Source organism: Schistocerca serialis, chromosome 6, assembly GCF_023864345.2.
Source record: "Schistocerca serialis cubense isolate TAMUIC-IGC-003099 chromosome 6, iqSchSeri2.2, whole genome shotgun sequence".
Lineage (NCBI taxonomy): Eukaryota > Metazoa > Arthropoda > Insecta > Orthoptera > Acrididae > Schistocerca > Schistocerca serialis.
In genome coordinates this window covers 331,136,612-331,151,261 of record NC_064643.1, presented here as the reverse complement: position 1 = coordinate 331,151,261, position 14,650 = coordinate 331,136,612, and the positions used below count along the sequence as shown (strand labels likewise).

Below are 14,650 nucleotides of genomic sequence, written 5' to 3'. Positions count from 1 at the left end.
TGGGCAGTGCAAGAAATTTGATAATTACGCATTGCGCAATGGAGGACCAAAAATCCCATTTATATTTGATGCCCCTTGCATTTTAATAGCTGATGTCAACCAAAGTACATTTTTTTCTATTAGGTTTTAGTTTCTGATGTTTAATTAGAAATGAAACATTGAAATAATGAGAGTATGTTTCCATGAACATGTCAAATTTTTCACTGTACCCTCAGTTTCACACATCATTCCATGTTTCTTTTTTATGAGTGCCTGAAGTCTTCTGAGTTATGATGACTCAAATGTCCTCCTTTTCTTGTTATTTATGATTCAGCAAGAAAGGCAGTGGCCTGTATTGCAAACTCTTTAAACTGCACCACTGAAAACTTTATCCATATTTTTACTTTTTTATGTAATGGAAGGAAACATTCCACGTGGGTTCGGTAAGTTCGGTAAGTCACCTCATCTTAATTTTTACTTTTTTATAAATATTTCCCTGTATCTATGAACACCAGATCTATAGCAATTCTGGACGATTTGGTAACTGTTAGGAGATGTAATGAGAGCATGCCTGTTGAAAGTTGTAAATAAGCCATTCAATTTTCATCACTTTTTGCGCATTATTAAAATTATTGATGCTATAGACTCTGTAGTGAAACACCTCCTTCAAGTGTTTGAGGACCAAAAATGTGCTCAAGTCACCTTTTGTGATATAAACAAGACCCTTGACTGTGTTGGGCATACATCACTTCCAGAAAAAAATTGACATCTGGGCAATCAGGGATTAGAGATCCTATCTATAGAACCCATAAGCATGTTGTCTGTGTTGGTAAAGAAATGTCTAGTATAGAACAAGTTAAGGTAGGTATTCAATATGGATCTGTACTGAACCCTTTCCTTTCCTTAATAATGACTTATGGCCTGCCATTACTTATCAGATCCAGTAAAGTACTACTGTAGATCCAGATAACACATCTTTTTTCACAGCAATGATGATATCAGCAGCCTTATAGCATGTGTTGATAAGGCAATTGCTCAAGCATGCTATTGATTTAGAGCAAATGGGTTCTTGCTAGATGAAAACGGAAGTCATCAGATGGTTTATACACTTAAAAGACAAGTTCCCTCAGATGATCCAAATTATGTTAAGTTTTCAGGGGTGTACTCAGATGATAAATTATCCTGGTAAGTTGTCTCGAGTAATTTATTTGTTAAAATGACTTATGGATTGTGTGCAGTTGAAATATATGTTAGAACATCATATTTTTCATTTTACCAAATGGGAGTGTCATATGGTCTTATTTTGTGAGGAGACTCTACTTGTGTGCATGACATCGTAATACTGATCTCACTGGGGCACAGTAAAATGTAGAGTACTACAGAACTTGGTGCTTGTTCCCTTAAAATTAAAACTAAAGCTAAACTAAACTCCACTCGAAAATATGAAGGCCCAACAGTACCAACCAGCTGCCATGTCATCCTCAGCCTACAGGTGTTACTGGATGTGGACATGGAGGAACATGTGGTCAGCACACCACTCTGCCAGCCATAAGTCAGTTTACGAGACCGGAGCCACTACTTCTCCATCAAGTAGCTCCTCACTTTGCCTCACAGAGGTCCCTTACTTTTCTTGATCTTTATTAATGATTTCCATGGTGTATCACACAAAAAGCACACTTCACACTCTTTGCAGATGACACAACCATTATGATAGACAAAGTACCAAAATGCAGTCTTCAAAGAAGCTCTAGAGTGGCTCAGTTCAAATTATCTGTCCCTCAATGTTTAACATGACTTAATTCATTCACTTTCTAATAGCAAACAGCAAAGTGGAAAATACTGAAATGAAATGTGATGATGAAGTTAAGTCTTCCAAACTCCGGGATTACATGTTAACAACACTCTAAATTGGTCTGTTCATATTTGACCAATGTAAAAAACTGAATTTGGCAGCATTTGCCATTCACTCAGTTTCACCCGTTTGTGACTTGGAAACAATCAGAGCTATATACTTTGGATATTTCTGTTCACCTATGACATATGGCATTGTGTTCTGGGGAAACCAGTCACAACCAAATAAAAGTATTTTGAATGTTATTTTAAAAAAATATTTTTTTCTTTGTTTCAGTAATACATATTTTGGGTATTGTACACATAATATGCAACATAATTTGCCCTAATTACTAATTTCAATTTTATGTAGCAGCGTACCTTGGTTTTGGCACTGGAGGTGTGGTTGACTCTGGTTCACTCAGGTTTGTTAAACTATCTATCTGGCGCCGTGTTACAGCATCGTAATCTTCTGTATATTCACTGTCCTTCTGGCCAAACTCGGATGAACAGTCGACTGTTAGATTGAGAAAAGGTTTTAAATGACCAAATAAGTCACTGTCTAATAGACACACATGAGACAAGAAAATTCTAAATATGAATTTAAGAAAGGTATGAGGAAACAGTGAGGTAAAATACACATGAACACAAATTTCATTGTCTCCGTTTCTTCTATGGATAGTGAGTGCATCCAAAACTTAAGACAATTTTATGCATAATTTTATCAAAAGTAGTAGAACATTCCTTGCAGACTAGTTCTGATTATTTTTGTCGATCTTTGCCTGTTTCTGTGGGAATGGGAGTACTTTATTACAACTTTCAGGTAGATATGAAGCAAAGTTGACAAATTTATCTTTTAGTGTTTGCCTTCCAACACTGATGTATTCAGTTAACGAAATCAAATCTGGCTCTATTAAAGATGAAATTTCAGGTAACAAATAGGGCACACTAGGCTGCATTAGTTGTGTTTCTCGCATTATCATAAAAGGCTGCTTTACTGAGATGACTGATAAACATGATCTTGAAGGTGAAACAATCCCACTGTCTGCTACTGACATTATGTTACTGTGAAAAATTGCTACTACATGTAGTTTTCCAATTTCTCTTGTAATTATGGGTGTTATTTACAGCTTTAACTGCAGACCATACAAGATGACAATGTTGATTATTTAGAACTTCACAAATAATTCATGTAGTCACATTTTGGTATGAAAAACTTTTGGTTTTTGGATTAACAACATATTTGTCTCATAACAAACTGCTTGTTTCCATTTCAGGCTCATCACCGACATTCAGAACACTGCAGAAACATAAAACAGTCTGAGGTCTTGAGTTTCCTTACTGATGCTATGTGTATTGGAAAATGGATGGACAACAAGAGAAATAAAAAGAAGAGTAAAAAGGCCTGAGAGTTTTCTGTATTAAGGGGATTAGCAATCATGATGTCATTGTTGCAACTGTGGTTATGAAAGTTAATAAATCAGTCAAGAAGGCTAGAAGAGTGATTTGCTTGAGAGATAAGCAGTTATTAACATCTCACTTAGACAGTGAACTGGCATCCTTAGTTCCAGTAAGATTGATGAAGAGGAATTATGGGCAAAGTTTAAGCAGATTATAAATCGTGGTCTGGAGAATTATGTGCCTAGTAAGTGGATAAAGGATGGAAAACATCCACCATGGTTTATTAACAAAATTCGGTGGATGCTGTGACAGCAGAGGCTGTTTCGCTCTCTGTTCATGACAAGCAAATGTTAGCAGAGATTCATGCATCTGTGAAAAGATCTATGTGTGAAGCATACAACTACCACCGTCACACCGTAGCAAAATATCTGGCAGAGAACGTGAGAAAATTCTGGTCATATGTAAAATTGCTAAGTGGGTCTGAGGCTTCCATTCAGACCCTTGTTGACAAGTCTGGTGTTGTAGTTGAAGACAGCATAACAAAAGCTGAAGTTTTAAATTTCACATTCAAGAAATTGTTCACACAGGAGAACCATACAAACATACCATCATTTGACCATTGGACAATCTCTCATATGGATGACATAGTAATACACATGTCTGGTGTAGAGAAACAACTAAATGATTTGAAAGCAAATAAATCATCAGGTTCGGCTAGATTCCAAGTCTGATTTTACAAAGAGTACTCTTGGCATTGGCCCCTTACCTAGCTTTCATTTATCTTGAATCACTCATCCAGTGCAAAGTCCCAAGCGACTGGAAAAAAGTGCAAGTGACTCCAGTATATAAGAAAGGTGAAAGAACATATCCACAAAAATACACACTACATACCTAACTTCTGTCTGGTGCAGAATCCTTGAACATAATCTCAGTTCGAATATAATAAACTTTCTTGGGACTGAAAAGCTTAAGTGCACAAATTAGCACAGCTTTAGAAAGAATCACTCATGCAAAACTCAGTTTGCCCTTTTCTCCCATGATATACTGAGAACTATTGTGGATGAAGGACAACAGGTGGAGTTCATATTTCCAGATTTCCAGAAAGCCCCACTACAAACTAACAAACGTATGTTGTTGTTGTTGTTGTTGTTCTGGTCTTCAGTCCTGAGACTGGTTTGATGCAGCTTTCCATGCTACTCTATCCTGTGCAAGCTTCTTCATCTCCCAGTACTTACTGCAACCTACATCCTTCTGAATCTGCTTGGTGTATATGTCTCTTGGTCTCCCTCTAGGATTTTTACCCACCACACTGCCCTCCAATGCTAAATTTGTGATCCCCTGATGCCTCAGAACACGTCCTACCAACTGATCCCTTCTTCTAGTCAAGTTGTCCCACAAACTCCTCTTCTCCCCAATTCTATTCAATACCTCCTCATTAGTTATGTGATCTACCCATCTAATCTTCAGCATTCTTCTGTAGCACCACATTTAGAAAGCTTCTATTCTCTTCTTGTCCAAACTAGTTATCGTCCATGTTTCACTTCCATACATGGCTACACTCCATACAAATACTTTCAGAAACGACTTCCTGACATTTAAATCTATACTCAATGTTAACAAATTTCTCTTCTCCAGAAACGCTTTCCTTGCCATTGCCAGTCTACATTTTATATCCTCTCTACTTTGACCATCATCAGTTATTTTGCTCCCCAAATAGCAAAACTCCTTTACTACTTTAAGTGTCTCATTTCCTAATCTAATTCCCACAGCATCACTCGACTTAATTCGACTACATTCCGTTATCCTCGTTTTGCTTTTGTTGATGTTCATCTTATATCCTCCTTTCAGACACTGTCCATTCCGTTCAACTGCTCTTCCAAGTCCTTTGCTGTCTCTGACAGAATTACAATGTCATCGGCGAACCTCAAAGTTTTTATTTCTTCTCCATGGATTTTAATGCCTACTCCGAACTTTTCTTTTGTTTCCCTTACTGCTTGCTCAATATACAGATTGAATAGCATCGGGGAGAGGCTACAACCCTGTCTTACTCTCTTCCCAACCACTGCTTCCCTTTCGTGCCCCTCGACGAACTGCCACCTGGTTTCTGTACAAATTGTAAATAGCCTTTCGCTCCCTGTATTTTACCCCTGCCACCTTTAGAATTTGAAAGAGAGAATTCCAGTCAACATTGTCAAAAGCTTTCTCTAAGCCTACAAATGCTAGGTTTGCCTTTCCTTAATCTTTCTTCTAAGATAAGTCGTAAGGTCAGTATTGCCTCACGTGTTCCAACATTTCTACGGAATCCAAACTGATCTTCCCCGAGGTCGGCTTCTACCAGTTTTTCCATTCGTCTGTAAAGAATTTGCATTAGTATTTCGCAGCTGTGACTTATTAAACTGATAGTTTGGTAATTTCTGCATCTGTCAACACCTGCTTTCTTTGGGATTGGAATTATTATATTCTTCTTGAAGTCTGCGGGTATTTCGCCTGTCTCATACATCTTGCTCACCAGATGGTAGAGTTTTGTCAGGACTGGCTCTCCCAAGGCCGTCAGTAGTTCTAATGGAATGTTGTCTATTCCCGGGGCCTTGTTTTGATTCAGGTCTTTCAGTGCTCTGTCAAACTCTTCACGCAGTATCGTATCTCCCATTTCATCTTCATCTACATCCTCTTCCATTTCTATAATATTGTCCTCAAGTACATCACCCTTGTATAGACCCTCTATATGCTCCTTTCACCTTCCTGCTTTCCCTTCTTTGCTTAGAACTGGGTTTCCATCTGAGCTCTTGATATTCATACAAGTGTTTCTCTTTTCTCCAAAGGTCTCTTTAATTTTCCTGTAGGCAGTATCTATCTTGCCCCTAGTGAGGTAAGCCTCTACATCCTTACATTTGTCCTCTAGCCATCCCTGCTTAGCCATTCTGCACTTCCTGTCGATCTCATTTTTGAGACGTTTGTATTCCTTTTTGCCTGCGTCATTTACTGCATTTTTATATTTTCTCCTTTCATCAATTAAATTCAATATTTCTTCTGTTACCCAAGGACTTCTACTAGCCCTCGTCTTTTTACCTACTTGATCCTTTGCCGCTTTCACTACTTCATCTCTCAAAGCTACCCATTCTTCTTCTACTGTATTTATTTCCCCCATTCCTGTCAATTGTTTCCTTATGCTCTCCCTGAAACTCTGTACAACCTCTGGTGTAGTCAGTTTATCCAGGTCCCATCTCCTTAAATGCCCGCCTTTTTGCAGTTTCTTCAATTTTAATCTACAGTTCATAACCAATAGATTGTGGTCAGAGTCCACATCTGCCCCTGGAAATGTCTTACAATTTAAAACCTGTTTCCTAAATCTCTGTCGTACCATTATATAATCTATCTGATACCTTTTAGTATCTCCAGGGTTCTTCCATGTATACAACCTTCTTTCATGATTCTTAAACCAAGTGTTAGCTGTGATTATGTTGTGCTCTGTGCAAATTCTACCAGGCGGCTTCCTCTTTCATTTCTTAGTCCCAATCCATATTCACCTACTATGTTTCCTTCTCTCCCTTTTCCTACACTCCAATTCCAGTCACCCATGACTATTACATTTTCATCTCCCTTCACTACCTGAATAATTTGTTTTATCTCATCATACATTTCTTCAATTTCTTCGTCATCTGCAGAGCTAGTTGGCATATAAACTTGTACTACTGTAGTAGGTGTGGGCTTCGTATCTATCTTGGCCACAATAATGCGTTCACTATGCTGTTTGTAGTAGCTTACCTGCATTCCTATTTTCCTATTCATTAATTATTAAACCTACTCCTGCATTACCCCTATTTGATTTTGTGTTTATAACCCTGTAGTCACCTGACCAGAAGTCTTGTTCCTCCTGCCACCGAACTTAACCAATTCCCACTATATCTAACCTCAACCTATCCATTTCCCTTTTTAAATTTTCTAACCTACCTGCCCGATTAAGGGATCTGACATTCCACACTCCGATCCGTAGAATGCCAGTTTTCTTTCTCCTGATAACTATGTCCTCTTGAGTAGTCCTCGCCCGGAGATCCGAATGGGGGACTATTTTACCTCCGGAATATTTTACCCAAGAGTACACCATCATCATTTAACCATACGGTAAAGCTGCATGCTGTCGGGAAAAATTACGGCTGTAGTTTCCCCTTGCTTTCAGCCGTTGGCAGTACCGAAACAGCAAGGCCGTTTTGGTTAGTGTTACAGGGCCAGATCAGTCAATCATCCAGACTGTTGCCCCTGCAACTACTGAAAAGGCTGCTGCCCCTCTTCAGGAACCACACGTTTGTCTGGCCTCTCAACAGATACCCCTCCGTTGTGGTTGCACCTATGGTACGGCAATCTGTATCGTTGAGGCACGCAAGCCTCCCCACCAACAGCAATGTCCATGGTTCATGTGGGGGGGAGCAACAAACGTATGAGCATACAGAATAAGTTCACAGCTATGTGAGTGGATTGAAGACTTCTTAAATAATAGAATCCAGTTTGTTGTCCTCAAAAGTGAATGTTCATCAGAGGCAAGGGTATTGTCAGGAGTGCCCCAGGGAAGCGTGATAGGACCGCTGTTGTTCTCTATATACATAAATGATTTGGCTAACAGGGTGGGCAGCAATCTGCGATTGTTTGCTGATGATGTCATGGTGTGCAGTAAGGTGTTGAAGTTGAGTGATTGTAGGAAGATACAAGATGACTTAGACAAAATTTCTTGTTGGTGTGATGAAAGGCAGCTAGCCCTAAATCTACATCTACATCCATACTCCGCAAGCCACCTGACGGTGTGTGGCGGAGGGTACCTTGAGTACCTCTATCGGTTCTCCCTTCTATTCCAGTCTCGTATTGTTCGTGGAAAGAAGGATTGTCGGTATGCCTCTGTGTGGGCTCTAATCTCTCTGATTTTATTCTCATGGTCTCTTTGCAAGATATACGTAGGAGGGAGCAATATACTGCTTGACTCTTCGGTGAAGGTATGTTCTCGAAACTTTAACAGAAGCCGAACCGAGCTACTGAGCGTCTCTCCTGCAGAGTCTTCCACTGGAGTTTATCTATCATCTCCGTAACTCTTTCGCGATTACTAAATGATCCTGTAACGAAGCGCGCTGCTCTCCGTTGGATCTTCTCTATCTCTTCTATCAACCCTATCTGGTATGGATCCCACACTGCTGAGCAGTATTCAAGCAGTGGGCGATAAAGCGTACTGTAACCTACTTCTTTTGTTTTTGGATTGCATTTCCTTAGGATTCTTCCAATGAATCTCAGTCTGGCATCTGCTTTACCGACGATCAACTTTATATGATCATTCCATTTTAAATCACTCCTAATGCGTACTCCCAGATAATTTATGGAATTAACTGCTTCCAGTTGCTGACCTGCTATTTTGTAGCTAAATGATAAGGGATCTATCTTTCTATGTATTCGCAGCACATTACACTTGTCTACATTGAGATTCAATTGCCATTCCCTGCACCATGCGTCAATTCGCTGCAGATCCTCCTGCATTTCAGTACAATTTTCCGTTGTTACAACCTCTCGATACACCACAGCATCATCTGCAAAAAGCCTCAGTGAACTTCCGATGTCATCCACCAGGTCATTTATGTATATTGTGAATAGCAATGGTCCTATGACACTCCCCTGCGGCACACCTGAAATCACTCTTGCTTCGGAAGACTTCTCTCCTTTGAGAATGACATGCTGCGTTCTGTTATCTAGGAACTCCTCAATCCAATCACACAATTGGTCTGATAGTCCATATGCTCTTACTTTGTTCATTAAACAACTGTGGGGAACTGTATTGAACGCCTTTCGGAAGTCAAGAAACACGGCATCTACCTGTGAACCCGTGTCTATGGCTCTCTGAGTCTCGTGGACGAATAGCGCGAGCTGGGTTTCACATTTTTTCGAAACCCATGCTGATTCCTACAGAGTAGATTTCTAGTCTCCAGAAAAGTCATTATACTTGAACATAATACGTGTTCCAAAATTCTACAACTGATTGACGTTAGAGATATAGGTCTATAGTTCTGCACATCTGTTCGACATCCCTTTTTGAAAACGGGGATGACCTGTGCCCTTTTCCAATCCTTTGGAACGCTACGCTCTTTTAGAGACCTACGGTACACCGCTGCAAGAAGGGGGGCAAGTTCCTTCGTGTACTCTGTGTAAAATCGAACTGGTATCCCATCAGGTCCAGAGGCCTTTTCTCTTTTGAGCGATTTTAATTGTTTCTCTATCCCTCTGTCGTCTATTTCGATATCTACCATATTGTCATCTGTGCGACAATCTAGAGAAGGAACTACAGTGCAGTCTTCCTCTGTGAAACAACTTTGGAAAAAGACATTTAGTATTTCGGCCTTTAGTCTGTCATCCTCTGTTTCAGTACCATTTTGGTCACAGAGTGTCTGGACATTTTGTTTTGATCCACCTACCGCTTTGATGTAAGACCAAAATTTCTTAGTATTTTCTGCCAAGTCAGTACATAGAACTTTACTTTCGAATTCATTGAACGCCCCTCGCATAGCCCTCCTCACACTACATTTCGCTTCACGTAATTTTTGTTTGTCTGCAAGGCTGTGGCTATGTTTATGTTTGCTGTGAAGTTCCCTTTGCTTCCGCAGCAGTTTTCTAACTCGGTTGTTGTAACACGGTGGCTCTTTTCCATCTCTTACGATCTTGCTTGGCACATACTCATCTAACGCATAATGTACGATGGTTTTGAACTTTGTCCACTAATCCTCAACACTATCTGTACTTGAGACAAAACTTTTGTGTTGAGCCGTCAGGTACTCTGAAATCTGCTTTTTGTCACTTTTGCTAAACAGAAAAATCTTCCTACCCTTTTTAATATTTCTATTTACGGCTGAAATCATCGATGCCGTAACTGCTTTATGATCGCTGATTCCCTGTTCTGCGTTAACTGTTTCAAATAGTTCGCGTCTGTTTGTCACCAGAAGGTCTAATATGTAATTGCTACGAGTCGGTTCTCTGTTTAACTGCTCAAGGTAGTTTTCAGATAAAGCACTTAAAAAAGTTTCACTGGATTCTTTATCCCTGCCACCCATTATGAACGTTTGAGTCTCCCAGTCTATATCCGGCAAATTAAAATCTCCACCCGGAACTATAACATGGTGGGGAAATCTACTCGAAATATTTTCCAAATTATCCTTCAGGTGCTCAGCCACAACAGCTGCTGAGCCAGGGGGCCTATAGAGACATCCATGTGGAAAAATGTAAGTTAATATGGACGAGTAGGAAGATCAAATCTGTAATGTTCAGATACAGTATTGCTAGTGTCCTGCTTGACACAGTCTAGTCATTCAAATGTCTGAGAATAACTTTGCAAAGTGATGTGAGGTGAAATGAGCATGTGAGAACTGTGGTAGGGGAGCCGAATGGTCGACTTCAGTTTATTGGGAGAATTTTAGGAAAAGAGGTGTTCACCTGTAAAGGAGACTGCATATAGGACACTAGTGAGACATATTCTTGAGAACTGCTTGAGTGTTTGGGATCCACACCAGGTCAAATTGAAGGAAGACATTGAAGCAATTCAGAAGCAGGAAGACACTGAAGCAATTCAGAAGCAGGCTGCCAGATTTGTTATCAGCAGGTTTGAACAACATGTAAGTGTTACGGATATGTTTTGGGAACTCAAATGGGAATCCCTGGAGGGAAGGCGACATTTTTTTCGAGAAACACTAATGAGAAAATTTACAGAACTAGCATTTGAAGCTGACTGCCAAATGATTCTACTGCCACCAACATACATTATGCGTAAGGACCATGAAGATAAGATACAAGAAATTAGAGCTCATACGGAGGCATACAGACAGTCATTTTTCCCTCGCTCTATCTGCGAGTGGAATAGGAAAGGAAATGACAAGAAGTGGTACAGGGTACCCTCCGCCATGCATCATATGGTGGCTTGCAGAGGATCGATGTAGATGTAAATTGTAATAAGACAAAGAGTGGGGTTGATACAGTTGGCCTAATGTGCAATAAATATTCAGTAACACAAATGACAAGAAGATGGACAATTGCTGTGTGTTATGCATTGTTGAATATGGTGGTATCAATGCACAGGAATTTTTCAAGTAAATGAAAAGAACAAGAAACATCCACTTTGAGTTTTTTAAACAACTTTTCTTTTCAGCTCATAAAACCACATCTTATCAAAAGATTTGCAAGACCAAATTTACCAGCAGATCTTAGCATGTGCCAGCATCATTATGAAGGTCAACTGGTGCCCATACATAAGCAACCAATGAAGAAAAAAGGTAGATGTGGAATTTGTGGAAGGGTAAAGAATAGCTCCACAACTATGAGATATAGTTCTTGTATTTATTCTGTTTGCAAAAATCATTCTCAAACAACAGTTCTTTGTGAAAAATGCAGTGTGCATTCACCTAAGATCGAAGATGATTAATATGCAAGTAAATTATTTCTATGTAACACACTCGTTATTGTTAATTATGAGCTTAAATGTTACTTGTAATCACTGTATGGTGTAACACTGCAATAGATGATAGAGACATAGCACTAAATAGTCATGTATAAATGTGTACATAATAAACTGTGCATTTGCTACTGTACATTAAGAAGCACACCTGCTCTAGGGTTAAAATAGGTACATTTATTCCAAGGTATCTGTTTTGTGTTACACATGGGATACAACTGAAATGAACAGTACTGCTTAGGACCATAGCATTTCATCTATGAATTACACAATCTTTATTCTGCTGAAGATTAATGCTATCATCCTACAAATCTACGCAAAAAATCCCTATATTTTGCTGTCAATAATTATTCCGATACTCAAAGGAAAATATTTATCACAGAAGATACTTACTTGATGCTTTCATTAGCTCCAAGTTTGTTGCTTCTCTGATATCCAAATCTGCATCTAGGGTAGAGCTCCCTTCTTCATCTTCAGGTCCCGTTATCCTTATCAGTAATTCACTGCTGTTGTTGCTATGAGATTTTATCTCAATACTTTCTTCTTTCAGAATATCAAAATCAGACGTTTCTCCTATATCCGGCAGCACGGGAAGCTGCACATTATTTCTGATGACTTGAGCATCCTCGTGATTTTTGTCTTCATCATCTTCAACATCAGCTAACACTGTTTCTTCCAAAGCACTGTCACTGCACTCTGATAAGTCAGAGATGTCCTCAGCATCTCTGTCCCCAATTAGGGCTCTGAATTCCTCACTCGGGTTAGGAACCAACATTGGTACAGGCATCTGAGTTGACGCTCCACCAGCCTTTAGGCGCCGACGCTGGAACAACCAGTTCTCTTCCCATGATTCCACAGGGCTTACAATGTCCGTTGGCTTGTGGTCTGTTGAACTATCAGAAAAGTTATCATTTCCATCCTCATTATTTCCAGCAGCTTCACCTGAAAATGAAGACAACAATTTAGTGTTATGCAATACATAAACACAGTTCATCAGACTTGCAAATGGAAAAGCTTGGAACACAGCAAGACTGAATTTACTTTACTAACAGACACATTGATTTATTATATATTTAGAAATTCTCCTCTGGACTAGATGGAATTGCCAAACAGATATGATTTCAATTTGCATTTGAAGTTAATTTTATTGCCAATTAGATTCTTTACATCACTGGATAAGTGGCGAAAGATTTAATTGTTAATACGTGATTCCTTTCTCTACTACACCTAGGCTGCATGATGTCAGGTGTTAAGTCATTTCTCCTTGTGATGTATCTCATGTGAACCAATAACACTCCTGAGGGCAGTAAATGCTTGCTTTTGGAGAGGGAAATAAACAATTTTGGACAATAAATACCTGGTAAATATAAAAATTATTTCAAAGGTTTTGTTTTCTAAATTCATGCTATTTGGACAGTAATCTATGTTTTTCCATCCTATGTCATATTTATTTTCAGTGAGAAGATTTTATTTTACAGAGGACCTGATGTTCATAATTTTGTGTTGTGTGCCATAAAAATTTTGTATGTGCTAATGTTTTGCTGGAACACTCTGGCATATGCAATTGAAAGTACTAATTTTCCTGATTATAGAAATATATTTGATTTTTGTAATGTGCAAAAATTTTTTAGATACCTTCCTTATTTGTAAGAGTGTTCATTGTTTATATGAAAAATGTATTAATGAAAACTGACTGAATTTTGCTCCAAAAAAGGGGCAGGTTAATTTATATTTAAAAGGCGTATAAATTACTGAGATACACAAGGAAATGTGTGTTAAGCCTAGTATGATACTGGCTAAAATTACACGATAATAAACTTGTTGAAATAAGTTTATCTTAATTTTTTGTAAAGTATTAATATAAATACATTCCTACTTACAAGACAACAATAATAGGGATACTGTTACAGTTACCAGTTTTGGCAGTGATCTACAGCCACCTTCATAGCACTGTTGCATCACACGGGGGTGTATGTATAGCCTCTGTGTGTTGCAATGTTGGTCAAAGATGGCCCTAGGTCACAGCCGGATTAGTAATTGTTATTATCATCCAGTAAATACAAAAATAAAAATGGCTTATTTATTAATCATAGTATTCTCTGATATGACAATTATGTCATATTTCACAAAATGTTAGAAAATAGTGGTGAAAGGTAATTTTCAATCTTTCTCAGGGCATAAAAACCTTGTTTTAGGCATATGGCAGATAAGCCTAGGGTACTCTTACCCCCCACTGTCAAACTGTGATTTCTTTTACAGTTATTAACAATCATTTAGAGGGATAAAGCCTTCTGTAGTATCCATTACAAAGAGATGGTCATGGAATGGGAGTGGCCAGGAGAGACAGGAACAGTAAGGGGAGGGAAGACTGTGCTGGTGTGGAAAATATAAGTATGCAGATGGGGGTAGGCACCTGTGCAAGACAGAACAGAGAACTTGTTTAAGGGAGAGTTCCTGCCTGTGCAGTTTAGAAAAGCTGGTGGAAAGAACCCAGATGCCAAGGGTTATGAAGCAGCCTTTACTGTCATCTGAGCAACGTCAATAACTGGATTATCTAGTTGACCGTTGTCCAGTTTGACACTGGTCATTCATTCATTCATTCAGGCAGTCAACTCCTACATAGCCACAGCATGTAGAATGCTGTGCAGTGAAGGACTCTGCAAAAACTGTGACTTTTGTCGATGACGGACATATACTGATACATGATGCAAACACAGCCATATCAGAGACACATGGACACACATTGGATGAGACTTGATGTGTGAAGTTCCAAGACATACAGACAATTTGATTTAACTAGGAAGCTCAGTTTCGGTTGACTTGGAGTTATATATCTCTCTCACCATGCTGACTGGTGAGGGACTGCTAGACTATTTCCACTCAATGTTTTGTCCTTCTCTATGACCTAATCTATTTGAAGGACTCAACAAAAGTGTGTGATAAGACTATTCTTTAAAGTTGATAACTAAAGCC

General features: G+C 39.0%; 1 protein-coding gene across 1 annotated transcript in view; it reads right to left on the bottom strand.

The window, feature by feature from the left end:
• Positions 1-14,650, bottom strand: part of LOC126484449 (uncharacterized) — a 397,416-nt gene that overhangs the window by 66,178 nt on the left and 316,588 nt on the right. Inside the window, exons 10-11 of the mRNA XM_050107970.1 lie at positions 12,071-12,619; positions 2,191-2,326 (exon numbers count right to left, since the gene is read on the bottom strand). Coding sequence (XP_049963927.1) covers positions 2,191-2,326; positions 12,071-12,619 — 685 coding nt within the window. The remainder of the gene's footprint in view (positions 1-2,190; positions 2,327-12,070; positions 12,620-14,650) is intronic.